This window comes from Pelodiscus sinensis, chromosome 1, assembly GCF_052426305.1.
Source record: "Pelodiscus sinensis isolate ZL-2025 chromosome 1, ASM5242630v1, whole genome shotgun sequence".
Classification (NCBI taxonomy): domain Eukaryota; kingdom Metazoa; phylum Chordata; order Testudines; family Trionychidae; genus Pelodiscus; species Pelodiscus sinensis.
In genome coordinates, this window is record NC_143052.1 from 4,341,352 (window position 1) to 4,367,946 (window position 26,595).

The window sequence follows — 26,595 nt, forward strand, 5'->3', positions numbered from 1 at the left end:
CAGGGCGTGGGGTGCTGGGTCCGGAAGGGGGCTCGGGGCCGGGGGCGCCTGAGGGGTTCCAGGGTGTGGGGTGCTGGGTCCGGAAGGGGGCTCCGGGCTGAGGGTGCCTGAGGGGGGGGGCTCCAGTCGGGGGGTGCTGACCTCAGCCGGAATTGCCCAGCTCCTAGGCAGAGGGCCCGGGGGGGGCTCACTGCCTGTGCCTGCTGGTGCTGCCCCCAGCTCCCATGAGCCTCGGTTGCCAGCCAATGGGAGCAGCCAGGCTGGTGCTCAGCGCAGGGGCCGCCCCGCGTCTGGGGTGGGACGTGCCGGCTGCACTGGGAACCAGCCGGGCAAGGCTGGGGGCCACACAGGGCGGGGCTGGGCTGGGCAGGGAGGGGGCCAGGCTGGGGGCCGGGCTGGGGGCTGCACGGGGCCGGGCCGGGCTGGGCAGGGAGGGGGCCAGGCTGGGGGCCGGGCTGGGGGCCGCACGGGGCCGGGCCGGGCTGGGCAGGGAGGGGGCCAGGCTGGGGGCCGCACGGGGCCAGGCCGGGCTGGGCAGGGAGGGGGCCAGGCTGGGGGCCGCACGGGGCCGGGCCGGGCTGGGGGGAGGGGGCCAGGCGGGGGCCGGGCTGGGGGCCGCACGGGGCCGGGCCGGGCTGGGCAGGGAGGGGGCCAGGCCCCGCTGCGCCCTGACCGGACGTTGAAGGGCCCCGTCAGCGGCGCTGGCTGGACCCAGCTAGTGGGATCGGGCAGCCCAGGGGACTCCAGCAGCCCGCGAGGGGCAGGGCCAGTCGCCCGCCAGCCCCAGCCCCCGTCCTGCACTTACCTCCTCCTCCTCCTCGCCCAAGCAGCCGCCCTGCTCCTCCCCAGCCAGCGAGTCTGCAGCGGAGACATGGGGGGGCAAGTCACACGGGGGGGCCAGTGGCCGGCAGAGGGGGACACTTGGGTGGGGCCCGAGTTAGGGTGGGCGAGGGTAGGAGCATCAGGACCGTCTCTTCCCCTCTCCAGCCCCTGGGGCCACAGACACTGGCCAGAGGAAAGCGCCGCCCCAGCTGGCCAGCCCAGGAATTGGGGCTGGGGCCTGCCCCGGCGCACCCGCTGGGGAGCAGGGTCGGAGCAGTGGGTGGGTCGCAGGGCTCACTGGCTGCGGAGAGGAGGGGAGGGACACGGGAAAGATTCCCGCGCCTGTTTTCCATCCGTGTGCGGAATAAATCGCGTTCCGTGCACTGAGGCATGGTCGGAGGTGCACCACCACTGGAAACGAAGGCTGGCCGCGACGGGCGCTCGGCTCATCAGCGGGGCGGCACCGGACTCACTCCTGGACGGCCGCCCAAGCGCTCAGCAGACCGGGAACCCTGGTGGTGGGGCCCGATTCTGGAGCGGGCTGGGGGCCGTTTGCAGGGGAGGCCCTGCCCAGACTCGGCAGTGCCGAGGGGGGGGCCACTGAAGAGGGGAAACTGGCCAGAGACGCCCGGCTCCCCGCCCCCCGGCCCGGCTGCGGGTACCTCCGTCGGGCTGGGGGCCCGGGCACACCTCGTAGATCTTGTAGGGCTGCATGGGCGTGTCCTTGGTGCCGTCGTAGATCAGCTTGAACTCCCGGCTCTTGTTGAGGGCGCAGCGCAGGTTGGCTTTCCACTTGGCGGGGTCGGGCTCGTCCACCCCTTCATTGTACTTGCCCGTCTCCTTGGCCCAGGCCTGGCGGGGGGGGGGGGGGGGGGGGGGCAGACACAGGTCAAGTCCAACCCTGGGTCTGGGTCTGGGTCCGGAGCCTGAGAAAGGGCCCCCTCCGGAGCCTGGGTGCACCTCCGCACATGCTCCGGCCCTTCGCCTGGCAGCTCAGCTGATGAAAGATTCCCCCCCTGCACAGCCGGGGCGGGCCGCTCACAGTGTCCCGACACGCCCCATGCACCGGCAGGCGGTGAGCCTGGCTGGGATAAATGCCGCACGTCCCGGCCCGGCTGGCAGCAACACCGCCAGCTGGGTACAATTAGCTCCGTTTCACTGGGGAAACTGAGGCCCGTTCAGACAGACACCTCAAGAGGCACCCGAGCAGCTCGGCATTTCGGGGCACCGAGCTCTGGGTTCCCATCTGCTGCAAGGCCTGAAAGGTGCAGCAAACACCATCCGAGACCTAACCACTAGGGAGCACTGCCCTCTGGAATTAAACTGACCGCACACTGGCACAGCAGAGAACTGACCCGAGCCAGGGCTCATCCCGAGGGCATTGTGGGACACTGGGGTTATGTTGGGCCCACCCATCCCCGGGGGCGGAGTACCCCTGGCACGCCCATTGTAACCACCACCGGGTGGATTTGAACCTCCCACCTCTGGAGCTTAGTGTAGTGGCTATGAAGCCAGCAGGGTTCCCTGTGCCCCGAGGGCTACCCTCCCCAGCCCGGCGTGCCCCGGGCGCTCACCTTGAAGACGGTGTTCTCGTCGTCCTGCGTGGGGATGTGCCGGGTGGCATGGCGCCAGGGGATGCAGAACAGCTTGCGTTCGGGGTTCACCCACTGCAGGCCAGGGTACTGGTTGCTGTTCACCTGGGCGATAAGCCAGGGCTTCAGGCGGATGCGCCTGGGATGCGCATTCATGGCGACTCGCCTGCATCGACACAGAGGGACAGACCGTCTCAGAGGCAACGCCAGGCACCCAGCTAGGGCCATGGGGTGGGACTGAGGGGAGACGAAAGGACCAGGATAAAAGTAGGGGCGGCGGAATCCGCATGTCCCCGTTTTCACGGGCACCTCGGGCTGGGAGGTCCCCAAATCCAGTCCCCCACGCTGAGGCAGGACCAAGGAAACCCGGACCCGTCTCTGACAGGTCCAGCCGGTTCTTTTCCCCTTTTTCAGGTCCGGTTATTCAATCGCTCATCACAAATCTGCGGCAAACACAAAAAGAGAATCCTGCAACGAAACCGACCGCAACGGTTGCTCCACTTTTCGGTACCACAGACCAGCTGGCTGCCTTCACAATCTCTATGGGTATGTCTACACTGCAGCGTTTTTCCAGAAAAACGGCCGTTTTCCCGGAAAAACAATCCTTACGCCCACACGGCGATTGCGTTCTTTTGACAGAAAGTCAAAAGAACGGAGGGTTTTCTCCGACAGCGGTAAACCTCTTTCTATGAGGAAGAAGCCCTTTTCCGAAAAAGCTTTTTCGGAAAAAGGCGTGTGTGGACGCGGAATAGAGCGTTTTTTTGAAAGAAGAGGCCTCCAGGAAAAAGCACAGGTGTCCTGGTGGCTACTCCATCCACAGTCATCACAACTGAAATGCGAAATAGCGTCCAATCCATGTGGACGCTCGCTTTCAAAAAAAAGCACATCACGTTTTCATTGCGTTTTTGCTGTGTCGACACTTTCTTTCGAAAGAAGCTTTTCCGGAAAAGCTTCTTCTGAAAGACGCCTGCAGCCTAGACGTATCCTACCCGAGACCCCTCAAGACCATCCCTGGTCCGCACACCGCTCAGGGAGAAACACTGACAAATACGATCCGGTCAGGTCTCTCAGACTCTGACAAAAACTCTTCTTCAGAGGGCTAAACAGGCGCAAAGGACCACCGACGCGGTCGCCACCAGGGACTGAGAAGAAACTAAACGCTTTTCTATGGTGATGTAGTAAGAGGAGGACCCATGTAGCACAAGCCCAGCGTGAGGCGTGACACCTCGCCAAGTGTTGTCCGCTGTTAGCTAACATGAAGCAAAGCAATGCTGGGAGCAAGGCGCAGGCCCTGTGCACGGATAGGGTTGCCAGATGGTTTAACTGAAAATATCAACCCCCCCCCCCCCCCAAAAAAAAAACCACCGGGGAAAAAATTCTGTTGAGAAAAAAAAAAAAAGGACCCGAGACTTATTAAGCAAAAAAAAAAAAAAAAAAAAAAAATAGCATGGCCCCTTTAAGAAAAGCCTTTGAAGCTTTTTGCCGGCGGCCATCTTGTTTCCTGATCAAGTCAGAAGACAGCTTCCCTGTGGAACCAGGTAAGCGGGGAGGTCTGGAGGGCCCGGGGGGGGCGGGGGGGGAGAGGCTGGGGGTTGGGTCCGGTTGCTGAGTGTGTGTAGGGTTGACGAGTGTCCGGTATTTTCGCCTCCTGGCAGGGAAAAAAAATCAGAATATACTGGACATTTTGTGTGTCCAGTATTTTCTGAATTTTTTTACCAGGCAGGAGGCAAAAATACTGGACTGTTCAGGTCAATACCGGACACCTGACCACCCTACTCACAGAACATGGCACTCGGTGGCGACTGTAGAACAGAAATTGGTACTGGGCACAGGTTGAAAGCACCTTCCAAAAGGATGGTACCACCAGCTTGTGAACGAAGACCGTGGTACCCACAGTCCCCTCAGAGGCCGACCCAGATCCAGGGAAGGGTCTAAACTGACAGCATGATGGGTAGAGACGTTCTCACTGAACCAGCAGGTGCAGGGGGATATCAAAGTATCACAGCACACTGGAACTGGAGGGGACCTCGAGAGTCATCGAGTCCAGTCCCCTGCCCTCACGGCAAGACCCAGCACCGTCTAGCTCAGGGCTACGCGACACGCAGCACATTGGTTTGTGGCCAACGGGCCGGGTTTGGGTTTACACGGGGCTCAACGTGCGGGGTCCTTTGAACGTGGCCTCCACTGGGAACACGCTCCACAATGGCGCGGCGTCTCCCCGGCAGGTGAGCACTGACAGACGCAAGCGGACGGGCTGGCTGGCACAGATGGGTACAGGGTGTTGGCGTTTCTGGCCCCTCAGGGAGGAGGAGCCCTGGGGCATTGTGGGAAGTGCTGGCTGCTTAGCCTAGTGGGCAGAGCCTGAGAGATGCCGACTGGCTCACACGGGCCACGTTTGGTCTGGCGCCGTGGCCAGGCGGCCCTGCTTCCATCCCACACAGCACAACATCAGCCCTGCTGGGAATTCAGGATGGGGCTCTCGGGTACCTGGCCTTTTATGCCTCTCGTGTCCGGCCTGACTCGCACAGCTCCCCACCCGCCGCCGGTTGGAGCGCTCTGTCTTGGAAACTTCTTTTTACAGTAAAGTCCCTGCAAGAAACGCACAACCTGACGCTTCAAGCGAAACTCCCAAATCACCAGGATACCATTTTCTCATTAAAAGTGCTGTTGGGTAAATGTTGCATTTTATTAATATCAGCAGAACTGACATAAACGGGGCCTGCGTGTTGTGCTGTCTTGCCTTAATCTCTGTATTCATGCCTGTCTGTGTAAAAGAAGCGATTTGCATATATTTGCATATATATTTGCATATACATACTTAAGTTGCGGCCCGCAGCATGTACAGTGAGTATCCTTGTGGTCCCCGGGGCTTCCAAAGTTGAGTAGCCCTGATCTAGACCATCCCTGACAGGTGTGTGTCCAACCTGCTCTTAAATATCTCCAGGGATGGGGATTCCACAACCTCCCCAGGAAATTTATTCCAGTGTTTCACCACCCTGACAGGTAGGAAGTTTCTCCTGGGGTACACAGCAATGTTATTTCGAAATAACTTAATCCGCGGCTACACACCAGGCAGTTATTTCAAAACACTGTCAAGCTGGAGGACTTCTTACTCCGACTCCTGTGACCCTGATTGTGCAAGGAGTAAGGGAAGTCAGACGCTCCCAATTTCTAAATAAGCTATTTCGTAATAAGCTACGCAATTGACATAGCAGGGCTTAACTTGAAATAATCTATGCACTGTGAGCGGTGTAGATACACCCCGAATGTCCAACCTAAACCCCCCTTGCTGCAGTTTAAGCCCATTGCTTCTTGTCCTGTCCTCAGAGGCCAAGGAGAACAATTTGTCTCCCTCCTCCTTGTGATACCCTTTTAGAGACCTGAAAACGGCTCTCATGTCCCCCCTCAATCGTCTCCTTTCCAAACTAAACAAACCCAATTCCTTCAGCCTTCCCTCCTAGCTCATGTTCTCTAGACCTTTCATCATTCTTGTCGCTCTTCTCTGGACCTTCTCCAATTTCTCCACATCTTTCTTGAAATGTGGTGCCCAGAACTGGACACAAGACTCCAACTGAGGCCTAATCAGCGCAGAACACAGCGGAAGAACGACTTCTCGTGTCTGGCTCACAACACTCCTCTTAATGCCTCCCAGAGTGACGTTGGCTTTTTTTGCAACAGCGTCACGCTGTTGACTCATATTTAGCTTGTGCTCCACTCTGACGCCTAGATCCCTTTCTGCAGGACTCCTTCCTAGACAGTCGCTTCCCGTTCTGTGTGTGTGAAACGGATTGTTCCCTCCTAAGCGGAGCACTCTGCATTTGTCCTTATTAAACCTCATCCTGTTGACCTCACACCATTTCTCCAGTGTGTCCAGATCATTTTGAATTATGATCCTATTCTCCAAAGCAGTTGCAACCCCTCCCAGCCTCGTATCCTCTGCAAACCTGTCTTGCCAGGACAGTCTTTGTCCAACCTAGGGGGCAGAGGGAGCTCCCACTAACTGAATCAGGCCATTGTAAGGGAGTACATATGTGTAGCGGTTCAATGGAGGCTCCTGACAGCTATTATTGTACTTCGCTTAACAATGAACCTGGCCGGGCACCTTGGATCCTTATCTGATTTGTGGTTTTTCACTGCTCTTGAGATCTGCTGTGTTACCTCCTTGCACAAGTCAACACAGCACACACAATTGCGCACACACGCCGCAGCGGACCCGTTCCCGTCACTGATGGAGCGGGAGACCCGCCAGGACACCACGCCGGTAAGTCCTGATGACCACAGTGATCAAACCCCGGTTGCCCACAAAAGAGCTCACATCCTGGGTGCTCTCAGAAGCTGGAAAAGTCTGCAGTCCAAAAGAGCAAGGGGGAGCTCTTCCAGCACTCCCGATTAGAAGGTATCGACACTTGACTATACTGCCATTGGAAAAGGTTCCGAAAAAGGGCAACAAAAACGATGAGGGGTTTGGAATGGGTCCCAGATGAAGAGAGATTTAAAAGACTTGGACTTTTCAGCTTAGAAAAGAGGAGACTCAGGGGGGATAGGAGAGAGGTCTATAAAATCATGAGTGGGGTGGAGAAAGCGAATAAGGAAAAGTTATTTACTTATTCCCACAATATAAGAACTAGAGGTCACCCAATGAAATGAATAGGTAGCAGGTTTAAAAGAAACAAAAGGAAGTTTTTTTTCCCCACTCAGCACACTGTCAATCTGTGGAACTCCTTGCCAGAGGAGGTGGTGAAGGTTAGGACTTTAACAGGGTTCAAAAAAGAGCTAGATAGTTTCATGGAGGTTAGGTCCATCAATAGCTAGTAGCCAGGATGGGTAGGAATGGTGTCCCTAGCTTCTGTTTCTCTGGAGGTGGGTGACAACGGAGAGATCAGACTGTGTTTCCTGCCTCTGGGGTATCTGGTATTGGCCACTTTCAGCAGAGGCGGCTCAGGGATGGGGTAGGGGTTTGGGGCTCGGAGGGAGTTTGGGTGCAGGGATTCCGACCAAGAGCAGGCAGTTGGGGCACAGGAGGGGGATCGGGGTGCGGGCTCCCTACAAGTGCTGCCCCTGCAGCTCCTACTGGCTGCAGTTCCCGTCCAATGGGAGTTCCCAGACGACGGGACCCCTGCCTAGGGGCCGCAGGGACATGCCGGCCGTTTCCAGGAGCTGGACGGAGCCAGGACAAGCAGGGAGCCTGTCTTCACCCGCTGGACCGGGCGCTGCGGACGAGAACCTGGCGCCTGGACCCTGAGCCCACCAGCACAGGGGCAGGGGGCGGTGGGCAGGGGCGACCGAGTTACATGGACACAGGCAGGACGAGTCCTATTAATCTCATTTGGTGATCTCTAGTTCTTACGTTACGGGAACAAGTAAGTACGTTTTCCTTATTCGCTTTCTCCACACCAGTCATGATTTTATAGACCCCATCACATCCCCCCCAGTCCCCTCCTGGGGTTCGTAAAGAGATTGCAGGGGGAAGGACAGACAGAAAATGGACAGACAAGAGTCAGCATCCTGGCAGTCACACCCCCACCCCAGCTACTGGGAGCCCACGTCCCGGCCAGACTGGGCCAGAGAGCAGAACCCAGATGACACGGCCATCTCTAGCGGCCCCAGCTGAATGCTTGGGAGAAATAGTACCCGACGCTAAGCAGCAGCTCCAGCTAGGGCAGGGGCAGGCAAGCCCACCCTGCTGGAACCCCAGGGCTCAGAGCTGGGGTCCAGTGCAGTGCCCAGGGAAACTGAGGCACACACTCAGGGTTCCAACAGAACAGTAGGAATCACGTGCAGCATGACAGAGCGAACACAACTCCCACTCCGTCACAGGGGGCTACTCCATAAATTGTGAGCCGTGGTCGTAGGCGGGCTCCAACCCGGAGAGGGCGGGGCCTCAAGCCGAAGGGGCGGGGCCTCAGGCCGAAGGGGCGGGGCTTTCTAGGCACTGCACGCCCCTGCCAGGGGAAGGAGACGTCACGCGCTCCCCAGCCCTCAGGCCAATCGGACAGCGTGACGTCATTTGAGAATCTTAGCTGCCAGCTGCCAAGAAAGCAGACCAGCCCGTTCCCAGACACTGGTTGTGGAGAACAGCCTGAGTGCGGCTCGGAGAGTGCAGGAACCAGAAGGCAAAGAACCCTGCTTGTATTTATTTTGACTGCGAGATTTTTTTTTTTTTTTTTTTAAAGCAGATCTCATGCCTACAGGGGTGAGGGTGGGAGACCGCGACCGGGGGGAGGGTGGGAGACCAAGGTGACTTTGGAACATTCGAGGTGGGTGCGATCAAGCCCAGGGTGAAGGGGCGAGGGGGGAAGGGATCCCTCTCTTTGCACCGGAGGGACCCAGGTCTAGCAGGGTCACACACAGAGCCCATCCTGCCTCGGGCGCGCCAGCCGCAGAGACGCGGGCCGCGCGGAAAGGCCTCGGAGAAGAGCTACAACAATCCTCGGGAGGAAAGGTGAGGCTCGTTCAGAGCGGCTGGCGGAAGCGGCCGAAAGGGCGGCTCTGAAACGCCTCCCGAGGAAAACACATGACCCCAGGGGAAGAGAAAATGAGGCGGGAGAATAAACGCTGGCGAAGCAACAGGAAGCGGTTACTGGGAACGGCGGCTGCGGAACAGAATGCTGCTAATGAGGAAGTACCCCATGGACGGGCACAGAAGCCAGCACTATTAAAGGGACAACGTCCCCTTCAAGTCACATCCCCTTCCAGACGGAGCTGTAAGCTCTCCCCGGAGCTAACAGCCACCCCAAATCCTTTGGGCAGGTCTTGTGGTGATGGAATCGCTTGACCTCGACTGCTCTTACAGCCCAAAGGATAAAAATCCATCTAAAATATTGGACTTTTTAAAATTCATATTAAATATGTAAAAAAAAGACATCGCGTTTGAAATTGACCACCTGCGTTAAGGTCTAGACTTACACTCTATTAACATCGTTTAAAATACATACAGCACGATAACAGGAAGCCGTACATCTGCTGCCACGTTTGAAAGATGGTCAAGCCACCGAACTGGCAGGAGTCGCTGGGGTAGCAGCTGGAAATTCTCAACCAGCTTTTGCGAGCAACAGCGTCTTCTGCAGGGGCAGGGAACGTATTTTCTTCACCTCAGTTTGCTCGGCTAGTTCAGCTCAATGGCCAGTTCCTTCCAAGTGCAGAAGTCAACTGGGAACTGAAAAAGAAGCGAGCTTGTTTTCCTCTTCCAGTCTGAGAATCGAAACTAGAAGTAAGAGACTGAGCTGTACTAGTTCTAGAATGCAGGATGGGGGGGACTAGAAACAATCGATTCATTTCGCTGACTGCCCGTATTTTCTGTCTTTAATAAAGCGGTTCGTTTTAAATGCAAACCATGTTGCAGTACACTCTTTGAAGCCAGCACTTTTAGGGTAGTTTAAGAAAAAAAAATTAAATGGCGGTTTTGTGCGTTTTAATTGAATTTGAATTCTCATCCAAGTTAATCATCTATTGAATAAGAAATGCTTCGGTTCCCCATTTTCTCATTGCATAAATATTAAAAATGAAGAATCTGAATAAAACGTTCAAACTGAGTCTATAGCTATCGCGTATCCTCCCGATTAGCAAAAAGCAGCACTGAATTTAGCACAAAGGCTGCGTATTTCTTTGCAAATCAACATGGCTCCATGGTTACTGCCAACGGGGAACGGACCCGTCTTTTGGAAAATATAAAGTGCAAACACAACACACAAATAATATCGATGATTTAAATCAAGGCTTCCTCCTGGGTGATTTCAATCGACCCACTCTGTTACAAAGGCCGTTTTCAGCCTTGTTTCTGCAGGGGAACAGCTGACTTGGTGGAGGAAACCGAATACAGTACTGGCTACCCAGAGCTCGGCCAGGGGCTGTTCGGTGCAGCTTTCCACACGGAAATATTTTGGCTAGGCTCATGGTATCCCTGTAATACTGGAGCTGATCTTGGCCCTGCTGTCTCCAGACCAACCCTTGGGCCCAGCATAGTGTCAATTGCCAACAGGCCTATGCCACAAGAGAGAGGATGAGTGACAAACGCCCAGGTTTGACTCTTTCCACTCAATGCAGGCATGCCAACCCCCTCCCCCAACACTCACACTCACACTCACACTCACACTCACGGGACCATGACACTAGAAAGTAATGAGCAGAAGGAAGAACGCGGCTGTGAAGCGACCTCCTCCAAAGGTATCTAGGCACCTAACACCCTCTAAAACCAATGGGAGTTAGGCACCAAAACACCTTTGAGGAGCTGGGTGTAAATTCGCCAGGTTAGTCGAGGCCATAGTACAATGTGAGAAGCGCCTGTTGGTCGGGGGGAAGGTGGAGCTAAGTGGGACGGGAGACCTGGGTGCAGCTCCCGGCTTTACCAAAAGGTGACGTTAACGGACTAAAATAGGACCACGTCAAGTCTTGCTGCAACCACCGTTCTATATTTCCAGCAAATCGTGCGCAGAAAGGGCGACGGGCTGGGGGTTCTGTCCACTCTTGTAGTCCTCTGTTCACTCTGGTTTTGTATTCACTGGGGCTAGGTCTGGACTGCAGGCCTCTTTCGGAAGAAGCTTTTCCAGCAGAGATCTCCCGAAAAAACGTCTTCCGAAAGAATGCGTCCACACTGCCAAAGCGCATCGAAAAAGCGATAGCATCCACACTGAATGGACACTATCTCGCATGTAAGCTGTGATTGCTATGGGCCGAGTGGCCACCAGGGTACCTGTGCTTTTTCCTCTTCCCTCGACTTTCAAAAGTACTCCCTCTTCTCCATCCACACACGCCTTTTCCCGAAAGAGCTCTTTCAAAAAAAAAAAAAAAAAAAAAAAAAAAAAAAAAAAGCTTCTTCCTCCTAGGAAGAGGTTTACCAATGTCGGGAAAACCCCTCTGGTCTTTCGATTTTTTTCCCCCCGAAAGAATGTGACTGCAAAGTGGACGTTAAGTGAGGGTTTTTTTGGGAAAATGGCCATTTTTCCGAAAAAACTCTGCAGTATACACATAGCCTGGTTGCTTTGTTGCGCTGTGTGCGATGCCTACTGTCATAGAATCATAGGACTGGAAGGGACCTCGAGAGGTCATCGAGTCCAGCCCCCCGCCCTCAAGGCAGGACCAAGCTCTGTCTACACCATCCCTGACAGATGTCTATCTAACCTGTTCTTAAATATCTCCAGAGAGGGAGATTCCACCACCTCCCTTGGAAATTTATTCCAATATTTGACCACCCTGACAGTTAGGAATTTTTTCCTAATGTCCAATCTAAACCTCCCCTGCTGCACTTTAAGCCCATTACTCCTTGTCCTGTCCTCAGAAACCAAGAGGAACAAATTTTCTCCTTCCTCCTTGTGACACCCTTTTAGATATTTGAAAACCGCTCTCATGTCCCCCCTTAATCTTCTTTTTTCCAAACTAAACAAGCCCAGTTCATGAAGCCTGGCTTCATAGGTCATGTTCTCTAAACCTTTAATCATTCTTGTCGCTCTTCTCTGTACTCTTCTCTGTACCCTGTCGTGACTGTGGGGGGGGGGGGGTGTGCCCAGTGGGCAACGGGATTTCTGAGGGAGTGGCCTGTGGGCAACGGGATTTCTGGGGGAGGGGTGCCCAGTGGGCAACGGGATTTCTGGGGGAGTGGCCTGTGGGCAACGGGATTTCTGGGGGAGTGGCCTGACGCCTGAGCTAGGTGCTGGATTCAGTCTGGTGACACTTTGCCCCCCGGAATCTGAACAGAGCAGGAGGCGGAGTCTGGGGGGCTGGGAGCAGTGGCTGTGGGTCTGAGTTAGTTTTCGGCTGGCTTGGAGGAGAAGGGAGCCTAGTGGCCTGCAGGGGGAGCTGGGGCCCAGAGCTGGGGTTCTTGGCTCCCCTTTCCCAGAGATGATGGTACTGGCTGCTCCAGGTTCCTGTAACAAGAAATCTGGGCTACACTGGGTCTCTGTCAACCCACACACCTTCTGTTCTACCTGCCGGCTGAGAGAACCAACTGGCTCCGGAGGGGGGTGCCGGGCCCGGGGACCCCCCCCCCACTCCGTGAGAGAAGGCAACCGAGGGAGGGGCCAGGAAGCGGTTCTGACCATCCGGGTGCAGTGACGCTATTGGTCTGCAGTTCTCATTTTCGTACGTGAAGCGCTGAGCTTTGGGCTCTGTGCTTGGATTTCAAGGCGTCTCCTTCGGAGACGGCCCAGTGAAGCATTCGTCCCGTGCACGGACTATTCAAGTTGATGGCCCACTGAGGAGGCGGCCGCGGCAGATACTTAGCCTGGGGAGGGGCCGATCCACAGCCGAGGAGCTTTCCTGGGAGCGTTTGGACCAGCAGGGGGCGGAAATGGCTTCTACCCGCAAAGAACAGAGTCAGCCACGGACGCGTGACTTGCCCCAGGTCGGTTCCCGTGCCTGGACACCGTCTTGGTACAGCACGTCTCCATGGTAAGAACACCGGGCGTCCCGCCACATGGCAGAAGCCACCAGAAGACCTGGGGATCTCTCCAGCTGGTCTCTTTCCTGCTCCAGCCTCTGGGCTGCGGACTCGCCCCAAGGGGAGCAATGGAGCCAAGGGGCCGAGGACCTGCCAACGATTTGGAAGTAGCGAAGTTCATCGACTTGGGGAGTATGATGGGCAGAGACGGAGGAACAGACAAGGAGATCAGGGCTAGGACAGGGAAAGCAACAGCTGCATTCAAGACTCTTCGTCCCATATGGAGCTCACAAATAATATCTGCGAAGACGAAACTGAGGATCTTCAACACAAATGTGAAGAGGGTGCCTTGTATGGATGTGAGACCTGGCATGCTAAAAAGTCTTCAAATCACAAGCTACAGACATTCCCACACAGCTGCCGGCGGTAAATCCTTCACATCAAATGGCAAGACTGTGTCACAAAAGAGGAGCTTTGGAACAGAGCAGGACAAGAACCACTTGATGTTGAAATCAAGAGAAGAAAGTGGGGATGGCTAGGCCACACTCTCAGAAAACCAGCATCCAGCACAGCCCATCAAGCTCTCACATGGAGCCCGCAAGGAAAACGCAAGAGGAAGGCCTCAGACAACGTGGACATCTGCTGAGACTGAAGGACAACAACTGGGGTACTTCTGGAGTCAGCTAGACGTTTTGTCTCAAGACAGAGTGAAGTGGAGGAGACTTGAAGATGACCTACGCTCCACTCGGAGAGCAAGGGTTTAAGAAGAAGAAGAAGAGACGTGACTTGAACCAGGAGTTGGTTCCTTCATGCCACCAGCCTGAGCCAAGACCTCGGCAACTGGTGTGTGGATTTGATTCAGTTGACCAGTTTTAACTCCCCCCTTCTTTTTATAAGCAAGTCTTTGGATTTTAACAAAAGACAGGACGATGTAGCACTTTAAAGACTAACAAGATGGTTTATTAGGTGATGAGCTTTCCTGGGCCAGACCCACATCCTCAGATCAATTTGTGGAAGAAAATTGGCAGGACCATATATACCAAAGGGATACAATCAAAAAAAGTGAACACATAAAATCGACAAATCAGATTTTAGAACAGAGGAGGGATGGGGGGGAGGTTAATGTCTATGAGATAATGATATTAGAGGTGATAATTGGGGAAGCTCTCTTTGTAATGGGTAAGATAATTAGCATCTTTGTTAAGGCCCATTCGTAAAGTGTCAAATTTAAGCATGAATGACAGGTTCAGAGGCTTCTCTTTGAAGTCTTGTGTTAAAAACTCTTTGAAGCAGGATGCAGGTAGTCAGGTCATTGAGACAATGCCCAGTCTGGCTGAAATGGCAAGACATTGTTTTTTCTTTGTGAAACTGTCTGATGTCTGTTTTGTGGGCATTGATTCTTTGGCGAAGTGTCTGAGAAGTTTGTCCAATGTACATAGCAGACGGACACTGTCGGCACATGGTGGCATAAATTATATTTCTGGATGAGCCGGAATATGTGTTCTTGATCTTATAACTGACAATTTCAGTGGTGGGGCCAGCGTTCCCACACCAGTGCCCCAGGAGACCGTAATGCACCTCTGACTCCCCCTACACCCCGGCATGCACTTTCACGTGCCCCGCGCCACAGGAATCCCCAAAGCAGAAAGGGAGCTGGTGCTGAGCAGGAAAACCTCAGTCCCCAAACATGGGACCAAGAGACAGGATCCAGCCAATGGCCCACGGGGGCCTGGGACTGATTCATAGAATCCGAGAACACTAGAATTGGAAGGGACCTTGAGAGCCATCAAGTCCAGTCCCCTGCCCTCATGGCAGGACCAAGCACCGTCTAGACCATCCCTCACAGGTGTGTGTCCAACCTGCTCTTAAATATCTCCAGAGATGGGGATTCCACAACCCCCCATGGCAATTTATTCCAGTGTTTAACCACCCTGGCAGTTAGGAATTTTTTTCTAATGTCCGACCTAAACCTCCCTTGCTGCAGTTTAAGCCCCTTGCTTCTTGTCCTGTCCTCAGGAGGCCAAGGAGAACAATATGTACTCCTCCTCCTTTAGATACCTGAAAAGTGCTGTCACATCCCCTCTCAATCTTCTCCTTTCCAAACTAAACAAGCCCAATTCTTTCAGTCTTCCTTCCTAGCTCATGTTCTCTAGAACTTTCATCATTCTTGTTGCTCTTCTCTGGACCTTCTCCAATTTCTCCACATCTTCCTTGAAATGTGGTGCCCAGAACTGGACACAATACTCCAACTGAGGCCTAACTAGCGCAGAGCAGAGCGGAAGAGTGACTTCTCGTGTCTTGCTCACAACACTCCTGTTAATGCAGCCCAGAACCATGTTTGCTTTTTTTGCAACAGCATCACACTATTGACTCATATTTAGCTTATGGTCCACTATAACCCCTAGATCCCTTTCTGCAGGACTCCTTCCTAGACAGTCGCTTCCCATTCTGTGTGTGTGAGACGGATTGTTCCTTTCTAAGTGGAGCACTTTGCATTTGTCTTTATTAAACTTCATCCTGTTTACCTCAGACCATTTCTCCAATTTGTCCAGATCATTCTGAATTTTAACTCTCTCCTCCAAAGCACTCGCAACCCCTCCCAGCTTGGTATCATCTGCAAACTTACTAAGCGTACTCTCTATGCCAATATCTAAATCGTTGATGAAGATATTGAACAGAGACGGTCCCAAAACAGACCCCTGCGGAACCCCACTTGTTATGTCCTCCCACCAGGATTGTGAACCGTTAATAACGACTCTCTGACACAGGTTTGTTTCCTGGGCACCTTGTCTGCCTTCCTGCCCGGGCACTTGCTGGCTCCCACCCTGGGAGCGCTTAGGGGGCAAAACTGTACTGTGTCCCCCATCACATAGGAGGACAGCTCCTAGCACACCTGGATGCCTGGAGGGGGGGGGGCTCCTTTCAGCACTAGTGGGATATTGACAGCTCCTGGAGGGAATGTGTGTCATAGGCCCTGTACTGCTAGTGGGTGCGTGTGACTGGCCCTGTTGTCGAGGAGGCAGCTGAGGCTAGATGGGCTATGTGGCAGGTCAGGGAGTCAGTGGCAGGAGCCACGCTATGCTGCTCCCAGCTAGGAGTCGCTCTTTGTAGAGCTGCCTGATCCCTGTGGGGGAGGGGATGAAGGCAGAAGTGGGATAAGAGTTGCCAGGGACTGAGAACAGGGGAATGGAAATTGGGGTCAGCTCTGGGCAAGCCCCCATGGGCCAGTCTGCCCCGCGACCTGACCCGAACACTGGCTGGCGCTGGTTTCTCCAGAAGACAACAGAATGCCTCATCTCCTCTCACCCCAACTATACGTACAGTATGATGGGGGCTAATTTGGCTACGACAAATCAGGAAAGAGATCTTGGAGTTATCGTGGACAGTTCTCTGAAAACTTCCACACAGAGTGCAGCGGCGGTCACAAAGGCAAATAGGATGCTAGGAATTATTGGGAAAGGGATAGAAAATAAGACCCAGAATATCTTACTGCCCCTGTATAAAACTATGGTACGCCCACATCTGGAATACTGTGTACAGATGTGGTCTCCTCACCTCAAAAAAGATATTTTGGCCTTGGAAAAGGTTCGGAAAAGGGCAACTAAAATGATGAGGGGTTTGGAACGGGTCCCATATGAGGAGAGGTTAAAGCGACTGGGACTTTTCAGTTTAGAAAAGAGGAGACTGAGGGGGGATATGATAGAGGTCTATAAAATCATGAGTGGCGTGGAGAGGGCTGATAAAGAAAAGTTATTTATTAGTTCCCTAAATAGAAGAACTAGAAGACACCAAATGAAATTAATGGGTAGCAGGTTTAAAACTAATAAAAGAAAGTTCTTCTTCACACAGCGTGTAGTCAACCTGTGGAACTCCTTGCCAGAGGAGGCTGTGAAGGCTAGGACTATAATAGAGTTTAAAGAGAAGCTAGATAATTTCATGGAGGTTAGGTCCATACAAGGCTATTAGCCAGGGGATAAAATGGTGTCCTTGGCCTCTGTTTGTCAGAGGCTGGAGAGGGATGGCAGGAGACAAGTCGCTTGATCATTGTCTTTGGTCCACCCTCTCTGGGGCATCTGATGCTGGCCATTGTCGGCAGACAGGATACTGGGCTAGATGGACCTTTGGTCTGATCCAGTACGGCTGTTCTTATGTTCTTATGTTCACCCTGCCTTTCCCATCACACTCCTTCCTGACCCCAGCTGCCCAGCAGTTTATGCCCTGATGCATGAGGGTGAAGAGCCAAAAAAGTGGGTTTAGACTTGCAGCAGAAATCAGTCCACCAAGACTGAGGCCCTGGAGGTTTTTCGCCTTCCTCTGTAGCATGGGGCACGGATCACTACTGGAGGATTCTCTGCATCTTGGGGTCTTTAAACCATTTGAGGACTTCAATATTGGAGATATAGGTAGGAGGATTATTCCAGGAGTGGGTGGGTGAGATTCTGTGGCCTGCATTGTGCAGGGAGTCAGACTAGATGATCGTAATGGTCCATTCCGACCTTAAAGTCTATGAGTACGTCTACACTGCAATGAGTTTACCAGCGAATTCGATTTAGGGGCTTTATTCCAGAATCCCGTTTCACTGCCGCGTGTAGACGCAGGCAGTTACTTCGGGCTAATCAATTTCTAAAATGGCGACCGGCCAGGAACTTGCAAATCAAGCGTGGGATATTTAAATCCCGGGCTTGATTTGCAATTTCGGTCGCCCTCATTAGCCTCCCTAGATCCATCTAGGGGGCTGGTGTAGATTTACCCTATGAGGGGCACGTGCAGAGGAAAAACACAGGAGCCTTCCTTCCTCTGTCTTTCAGCTCCGGGAGCAAACAGCACTGCTCAGCCTTCCTCCATGATATTTACGTGCTGCCGGGACTTTACAGCCCAGCTGTGTGAAAGCAGAACTTTGCTACCAAGTTTTTGATACCTGGAAGCACATGACCGCTCTGGGAGGACAGGGGACTTCCCAGGCCTGGGGGGATCCTACCCATCGTTTCAGCTGTGCTCTCTTTGACACGCTAGGAAAGACTTTTAAAATACTTCAGGGAACATTTACGGTGATAGGCACCAACCTGCCAGCAACAGGCATCGCAGGGCCCTGGCTGAGCCAAGCCCAGTTAACCTGCGGAACTCCTTGCCAGAGGATGTGGTGAAGACCAGGACTTTAACAGGGTTCTGAGAGCTGGATATATTCATGGAGGGTAGGTCCATTAATGGCTATTAGCCAGAATGGGTAGGAATATGTCCCTAGCTTCTGTTTGTTTTGAGACGCTCCCTGCTCTGCACCCAGCCAGCAGGGGGCGCAGAACTTTGCTGGCCACTTCTAAAGCCCAAACTGCCCAGCACCCGGGTACCCGCCCAAAGATGCCAAGTGACCAGGCGCACACTGGAAAGGGGAGGTGTAGCCGGCTTAGGACCGTGGGGAGCGGCTCTTGGATTTTGCAGGACCAATGACATTTGGTTTCTGGGGAAGCTTGTCACACGGAGCTCTCGCCAGGGGCCGGCTGCTGCCCCCCCGGGGCCGAGGAACTGGGGAGCGGAAACCAGGCCAGATGGAAGGGGCTGGGAATGGTTGGTAAACGAGGCAGCAGGGCAGCTGCTAAGAGGAGTTGATGAACGGCGGAGAGTACAAAGTATAGGAACAAATCCTGGGCAGCCAGGGTCATCCTCAACAGACTGCACCCTGTGTCTACCTGGAACGTCACGGCCCCGCGGGGAAGGCCCCCACATCTTGCTGCTCCCGAGCACCTCCACCTCTTCGGCTAAAGGAAAATCTCCACTTGTGGTTAGCAATGCAAGGCCAAGGACACATGGACAAGACCTTTGGATTCCATCCAGCAGAGGGCAGTGCCGCGCATACACACCGTAGCACAAACCTGGGCCTAAGGGCTTTGCTGCTCAGCGTGGCATGGCAGGCAGCTGGCCTCCTGGCCGTCCCTTCGCTTCGGACCGCTTGCCGAGGGCAGGCCTGCCCGGTTGGACAGCTGTCCGTCACGAGAGCGCTCGCCACATGGCGAGAAAGGGAAGTGGAGGTTTCGAGTCGGCGCTTAGTCACAACCAGAAGGGAAACGACCCACGAGAGGGGAGGAAAACAATTGGGCTGGTTTTGTTTAGAAAAGACTGAAAGGGGACAGGAGAGCAGCTTTCAAGTACCTCAAAGAGTGTTACAAGGAGGAGGGGGATGTCTTCCTGCCGAGGACAGGACAAGAAGCAAGGGGCTTAAATTGCAGCAAGGGAGGTTTAGGTCGGACATTAGGAAAAACTTCCTATTTGTCAGGGTGGTGAAACACTGGAGTCAATTGCCTGGGGGGGTTGTGGAATCTCCATCACTGGGGATATTGAAGAGCAGGTTGGACAGACACCTGTCAGGGATGGGCCAGACGGAGCTTGGTCCTGCCGTGAGGGCAGGGGACTGGATTTGACGACTCTCGAGGTCCCTTCCAGTCCTAGTGTTCTCGGATTCTATGATTAACAGGAGTGTTGTGAGCAAGACACAAGAAGTCATTCTTCCCTTCTTATGGGCCACCTTCCCTTGTCTTTTCTCTTCCTAGATCTTCCTGGCCAATCAGGTAATTGCATAGCCGGCCACGCCCTCCCATGCCCACGCCGCCGGAACAAACACAGTCACATGTGCCTGGTCACTGGGTTTCTTCCCGGAGCCATTTGATTTCCCTCGAGGCACTTGGGAGCCTCCCCGGTGAGTGGCCAGGTGGAAGGGCTGGTTCGGCTGGATCTCGATATTGTTCCTGCCCCGGGATCTCGGAAACCCAAGTCACCGAATGCCATCCCGGCAAATACACGACGTTGAGAAAACAGTCAAGCTACCAGTTCTTGCCCACTCGGCACACACGGCTCCGCCGGCGCCCCGCAGGGCCGACCCACGGCCCCCGCACACACAGCTCCGCCGGCGCCCCGCAGGGCCGACCCACGGCCCCCGCACACACAGCTCCGCCGGCGCCCCGCAGGGCCGACCCACGGCCCCCACACACACAGCTCCGCCGGCGCCCCGCAGCGCCGACCCACGGCCCCCACACACACAGCTCCGCCGGCGCCCCGCAGCGCCGACCCACGGCCCCCGCACACGCAGCTCCGCCGGCGCCCCGCAGCGCCGACCCACGGCCCCCGCACACACAGCTCCCCTGGCGCCCCGCAGCGCCGACCCACGGCCCCCGCGATACCAGCCTGGGTCTCCCCCGCACACACAGCTCCGCCGGCGCCCCGCAGTGCCGATCCACAGCCCCCGCGATGCCAGCCTGGGTCTCCCCCCGCACACACAGCTCCCCCGGCGCCCCACAGTGCTGACCCACGGCCCCCGCACACACAGCTCCCCCAGCGCCCCGCAGTGCTGACCCACGGCCCCCACACGCACAGCTCCGCCGGCGCCCTGCAGTGCTGACCCACAGCCCCTGCGATACCAGCCTGGGACTCCCCCGCACACACAGCTCCCCCGGCGCCCCGCAGTGCTGACCCACGGCCCCCGCACACACAGCTCCGCCGGCGCCCCGCAGTGCTGACCCATGGCCCCCCGCACACACAGCTCTGCCGGCGCCCCGCAGTGCTGACCCACGGCCCCCGCGATACCAGCCTGGGTCTCCCCCGCACACACAGCTCCCCCAGCGCTGACCCACAGCCCCCCGCGATACCAGCCTGGGTCTCCCCTGCACACACAGCTCCCCCGGCGCCCCGCAGTGCTGACCCACAGCCCCCCGCGATACCAGCCTGGGTCTCCCCTGCACACACAGCTCCCCCAGCGCCCCGCAGCGCCGATCCACAGCCCCCGCACACACAGCTCCCCCAGCGCCCCGCAGTGCTGACCCACGGCCCCCGCACACACAGCTCCCCCAGCGCCCCGCAGTGCTGACCCACGGCCCCCGCACACACAGCTCCCCCAGCGCCCTGCAGTGCTGACCCACGGCCCCCGCACACACAGCTCCCCCAGCGCCCCGCAGTGCTGACCCACGGCCCCCGCACACACAGCTCCCCCAGCGCCCCGCAGTGCTGACCCACGGCCCCCGCACACACAGCTCCCCCAGCGCCCCACAGTGCCGATCCACAGCCCCCGCGATACCAGCCATGGTCCGCACGGTTCTGCCAGTGCCCCTCAGCCCTGACCTGCAGCCCCTGCTCTCCCAGCTCTGGGCTCCCCACTCTCACTGCTTGTAACCTCCTGAAACTCTGGGCAGAAACTCCCAATACTCCCGAACTGGGGGGGGCTGCTTTGTTGGGAGGGGGTTGGAGTAAATGGGGCCAGGAATGATCCCAGCCTCCCCCCCCCCCCCCCGTGCCCAGGGATCGGAGCCCCGCTCCCCACCTCTGCGGGGTGCCTCGTGAGCAGCTGGGCGTCTCTTGTTCGAAGCAGAGATTTTGGGCCACAGCTGGGAGCCAGCCAAGGGCGGCTCTGCGCTAGCTGTGCCCTGGGAGCGCCGGGGAACCGTGCTGCCGAGACGGATGGGAATTGCCCTAGACGGTAAATACCGGCAGAGGCAAAGGCGGCCACTTGCATCATGCCCCGCAATTCTGGAATCCCGGCTTCGAGTCTCGGTGCGTCGGCCCCTCGGCCTGCCCGGGCGGGGACGGGAATCCGGGCACAGACGCTCACCGGGCCACGGGTCACAGCCCGGCCCCAGCAACCCATCTGTCAGCGCCAGACTGGTGCGCCGTGCGGCCAGACCGGTTCATCCACCCATGGCCATGCTAGGACCTGTCCCTGCGGGTGCCCAGCCCCGCCCCTCCCTTGGTGTGCCGCACAGCAGGTGAGAGGAACCCGCTCTGACCCTCGGCTCCCAGGGCTGCCTGTGCCTCAGGCTTCTGTTGCCGGTCACAGACTCCTGCTCTAACCACTGGGAAGGACTGCCTGGTCGCTGATCCATAAGAATGGCCACACTGGGTCAGACCAAAGGTCCATCTAGCCCCGTGTCCTGTCTGCCCACAGTGGCCAATGCCAGGTGCCCCAAAGAGAGTGAGCAGAACAAAGTATCATCAAGTGATCCCTCCCCTGTTGTCCATTCCCAGCCTCTGACAAACAGACACCATCCCTACCCATCCTGACTAATAAGTATTGATGGACCTGTCCTCCATGAATGTATCTAGTTCTTTTTTAACTCTGTTAAAGTCCTGGCCTTCACAGCATCCTCCAGCAAGGAGTTCCACAGGTTGCCTGTGCGCTGAGTGAACAAAAACTTCTTTTTGTTTTAAACCTGCTGCCTATTAACCTGATATTGACCTATAAGCCAGGTACCCGCAGCTGGTGAGAGGGGCTTGGACGTCGCAGGACAGGTGTCTATCACAGGGCAGGGGGCTTTTATAAGGACTCACCCTCTTAAGAGGTGTTCGAATCCTGCCAATGGGGCTCAGGCCAGCCTGGCTCAGTAGAGCAGGCGCCATTTACCGACTCCATCCTCCCTGGCTGCAGGGAAGTTGGGTGCAGTGGGAGATGGGCCGATTAACTGCCCCGGACGCATGTGGCGGAGCAGCCAGTGAGCAGGGATGGATCAGACAGGAGGCTAGGCAGGAACAAGAGCACAAAACCCAGGCCCTGTACGATGGAGCAATAGAGACTTGTGGGAAAGCAGGACACAGCAGCAGGTCCAGGGTCTCCAGGCTGGAACCCGGAGCAGGAGTGGGCTAGCACTAATCCCCAGAGTGACCATCAGCAGGCAGCAGACCCAGTGCTAATCCCCAGACCAACCAGCAGGAGGCGCCATTAACAGGCAGCAGACCCAGAGTTAATCCCTGGACCGACCAGCGGGAGGTGCCAGCAGCAGGGAGTGGACCTAGCGCTAATCCCCAGTGTGGCCAGCAGGAGGCACCACCAGCAGGGAGCGGCCGGAAAGCGGACCAAGCATGGCCCGGCGGAATGGCCCCCATCACTGGGCTGTACAAGTACCGACCGCTCTCTTTCCGGGGCAGGCCCTCTGCTGGCCACGGGAACCTGACGGCAGTGGCACCGCTACCAGCGCCACGCTCAGCGTCCCATCCAACGTGCTGGCCAATCCTGTGGCCAAGCCCACGGCCGCCTCACGCTGCAGCCTCTGTTCTTCGCCCCCAGGGTGCCGGCGTCACGCACCTCGGCACGCAGCCCCCGCAGCGATGCGATCCCTAGAGTGCATCCACGCATGGCGGCTTGGGCGGGAGCAAGAAGGGAGATTGAGCCTATTGTCGGGGGACGGCTCCGGAAAGCCAGCAAGAGTCCAGGTACGCGGCGCAGGAGCCGCGCCGACCGTGCATCGACCTCGTCACAGCGCTCAGGGCGGGGGCGTGGAGAGCCCTGCGAATCTGCCAACTTCCACTTTGTCTCCGGAGGTATCCACATCCGCCCACGTGGCCGGGTAACCCCCACACCTGCTGGATGGGGCGCACTGGCCCATCTTGTGACACTGATTCCACTTTCAGAGACCCACACATCTGCTCTACGGCTTTAGCAAACGGGTCTTTTTTGTGGCTGCAGATACTAAGCTGTGCGCCTTGGTTGTGGGGGGGAGTGCTGCCACTTCCCTCACCTCTCAGCCCCCCTGCCCTGAATCCTGCACCCCCTTAGCTACCTCACCCCTTGCCCTCCGATTCCTGTACCACAGGGTCATCCATGTGTGTGTGCGCGTGTGTGTGTGTGTGTGCGTGTGAGAGGTGCACATGTGTGTGTGCGCGCACGAGAGAGGTGCGTGTGTGTGTGTGTGAGAGAGGTGCACATGTGTGTGTGCGCGCACGAGAGAGGTGCGTGTGTGTGTGTGAGAGAGGTGCGTATGTGTGTGCGCGTGTGTGAGAGAGAGAAGGGTGGGTGGGTGTGTGAGAGACAGAGAGAGGGTGGGTGTGTGTGTGTGTGAGAGTGAGTGAGACAGAGAGAGGGTGTGTGAGAGAGAGAGAGACAGAGAGAGGGTGTGTGTGTGTGTGAGAGAGAGAGAGAGAGAGAGAGAGAGAGAGATGTGTATGTGTGTGTGTGAGAGAATGTAACCGGGGCCATGGTGGCGCACATCCGAACAAGTGCCCATGTCAATGTTGGGGCTCTAACGGTACGAGAGACCCCTAGGGTGAGGGTTCAAAGTGAAACCCCTTCCACAGCTGGGTCGAAGCCAGGCCGCGTACGCCGACCCAGCCCCAGTGCGCACATCACTCCGAGTCATCTGACGAACTGGGTTTTACCCGCGGGAGCTCACGATTCTCGTTGGTTTGTCTCAGCGGGGCAGCCGTGTGAGTCTGTACGTTTAAAAGCAACGAGGAATCCTGTGGCACCTTAAAGGCTAACAGAGATAGTGAGAGAGAGAGAGGATCGTGAGCTTTCCCGGGCAATATCCGCCTCTTCAGAAGAGCTGGGGAGGAATAAGAGAACCCCAGAATTTAGAACAGAAAAAGAAGGGGGAAAATCCCACCGGTCAATTGTAGAACCAGTGCTAAGGAGGCTAATTAAGTGGGCTGGAAGCATCCCATACTTCGCTTTTGATGCACAAATGAGGGGTTAAACGCAGGGGAGACTGGCTGTGTAATGCGACATCCCGTTCACGTCTTTGTTCAAGCCCTGCATTTGCAGGTGGATGTCAGTTCCACGCTTTCTCTCTATTTTGGTCAGTCTCGAAGGTGCCATGGGACCACTCGCTGTTTTTCAGGCATTAGGCTTGTTAGTTTCGTAGGGGGGAGAAATTGCAGGGCCAGTGTGGGGCAGGGAAAAGTATTCCTTTAAGCCAACCAGCAAGCCGAAATTTGCATGTGCTGCCTGATTGGCTGAGAGGTGACCAGTAGTTTGCCCAGGGTGAGTGGCAGGTTCCAGAGCTGGGTCACTCTTCCTCCAACTGGCTCCCCAGTCAATTTCAGCCTCTGCTTGTGTCATCGCACCACTACAGAGGTTGCTCTAGCAGCAGCCAGGGCAGGGACGGGCAGACAGGTGACCCAGAGACAGGCACTTCACCCTTGCAAGCTGGCTCTTTCCCTGCCAGGCCGAGCCCCGCGGGAATCGGACACCCAGGCTCTCAGATCTGCCCCGTTGCAGAACCCTCGAAACCCAGAGGGACAAAACGTGGCAAGGGAACAATTGTGGCTGCCAAAGTGAGCTGGTGCCATCTGCCAGGTACACAGGCGCAGAACCGCCGCTCCGTGTAGCTGCACACCGTCACGCACACCCCGCCAGCTGTCAGCCATGCGGCTGCTCCCCTCCCCGGTGGACAAGTGCAATACCCCGGCAGTACAGCCTCGCTCTGCCTGTGTGCCTGGAGCCAGACCCCCAAATACCTGCTCACAAGGACCTCCAGTGGCCTCCCTTCATTCACTCTGTGAGCGGAAGGCCTGGATCTCCCCTTCCGAGCCCCCGCCCGCCTCCTACAGCCGACAACAGGCCCATGAAGCACAAAGAGCTGAGCCGAAAGGCAAACCCTGCACAGGGTTTCTATCCGGCCCAGGCGGGAGCTGGTCCCCAGCTGAGATCAGGAACCGCCCCGAGATGTACCATTGCCCATGGGACCTCGCGTGGGGGCATCAAGTCTGCAGCCGGCCCTTGCTAGAGATGGGAGATTCAGTTGCATGGGCCAAGGCCACATTAACTCTCCTGCAGGCCCGGGACTATTAGATTCCGTGGGGCCAAAAACGAGGGGTTCAGTGTGTGTGTGCGGAAGGGGGGTGCTGCGGGGGGAGGGCTCTGGCTGGGTATGAGGTGTCTGGGCTAGAGGAGGGGGCTCCAAGCTGGGGTTCAGGGGTTTGGAGTGCGAGATGGGGCTCAGAGGAGGTTGGTGTGGAGGTGCAGGGGCTGGGTGGGAGTTCGGGTGCAGACACGGCTCGGGGCTGGGGGGGGTCAGATGCAGGAGCAGCTGGGGGGAATTCGAATGAAGGAGCGGCTCAGGACTGGGTGGGAGTTCGGGTGCAGACACGGCTCGGGGCTGGGGGGGGTCAGATGCAGGAGCAGCTGGGGGGAATTCGAATGAAGGAGCGGCTCAGGACTGGGGGGGAGTTTGGGTGCAGGAGCGGCTTGGGGGAGAGTTGGGTGCAGGCGCCACTCGGGGCTGGGGTTGGAGCTTGGGGTGCAGGGCGCTTACCTGGGGCAGCTCCCAGTTGGGGGGAGGGGAACAGATGCCTCCTGTGCTCCCCTCGTTCACCTGTAAGCATCCCCCAACAGCTCCCATTGGCCACAATTCCCAGCCAATGGGAGCTATGGGGGCAGAGTTTCCAGGCAAGGGCAGTGTGGGGACAGAGCTCCTGGCATTCCCTGGGACGCAGCCCTGGGGGAGTGGAGGGGGGAGAACGACAGCACATGGTGCCGCCTGCCCTCCCCCGCCAGGAAGGGCTGGCCCAGCACACGGGGACTTACTGGCTGCAGCCTAGAGCTCTGGGTTAGGGGGGGTCTCTCTTCACCGGCAGCCTCAGGCCCCTTTCTTAACCCAGCCCCGGTGTGGATCAGTGTTCTCATCCCAGCTGGCAAGCGGTGGGTTCCTGGGCGTAGGAAATCCAGGAGCAAGAGAGTCTCCCGGCAGCGCCGGCTCTGAGAAGCCGCTGGCCCAGAAAGCAGCATCTTGCACTGCCCTGCCGCGGGGATTCCAGTGGGGCTGCAAACCAGCTCCCACCCTTCTGGCAGAAAAGGCAGCAGCAAAAATTCCCTGGGAGGCGCCACCCGCGAAACTGGGTGCTAATTTCTGCACCTCCCAGTGGACCCTGTTCCCATATCCAATTCCACAGCGGCCTCCCGTTCATGCCAGGGAATACGCACGTCTTGGAAGCCCCTTTGAGTCTTCCCGCAAAGGGACATCTCGTGCTACGTTCCCCATCGCTCCCAGTTGAACCCCAGCCCCAGGTTTTGTTGTGTTTGTACCTAAGCTAGCACCAAGGGGCCTTGTGTAACCTGCA

At 56.6% G+C, this 26,595-nt stretch overlaps 1 protein-coding gene across 4 annotated transcripts in view; it reads right to left on the reverse strand.

Moving 5' to 3' along the window:
- Window positions 1–26,595, reverse strand: part of IRF5 (interferon regulatory factor 5) — a 41,424-nt gene that overhangs the window by 9,983 nt on the left and 4,846 nt on the right. The window contains exons 3-6 of one of the 4 annotated variants that reach the window (XM_089777922.1): window positions 9,373–9,570; window positions 2,397–2,580; window positions 1,485–1,674; window positions 806–858 (exon numbers count right to left, since the gene is read on the reverse strand). In XM_089777922.1, the coding sequence (XP_089634048.1) occupies window positions 806–858; window positions 1,485–1,674; window positions 2,397–2,580; window positions 9,373–9,374 (429 nt within the window). In that variant the 5' untranslated portion in view covers window positions 9,375–9,570. Of the gene's footprint in view, window positions 1–805; window positions 859–1,484; window positions 1,675–2,396; window positions 2,581–2,723; window positions 3,721–9,349; window positions 9,571–26,595 lie in introns of those variants that run through there. The other 3 variants (XM_089777918.1, XM_089777921.1, XM_089777916.1) reach the window with 3 other exon arrangements.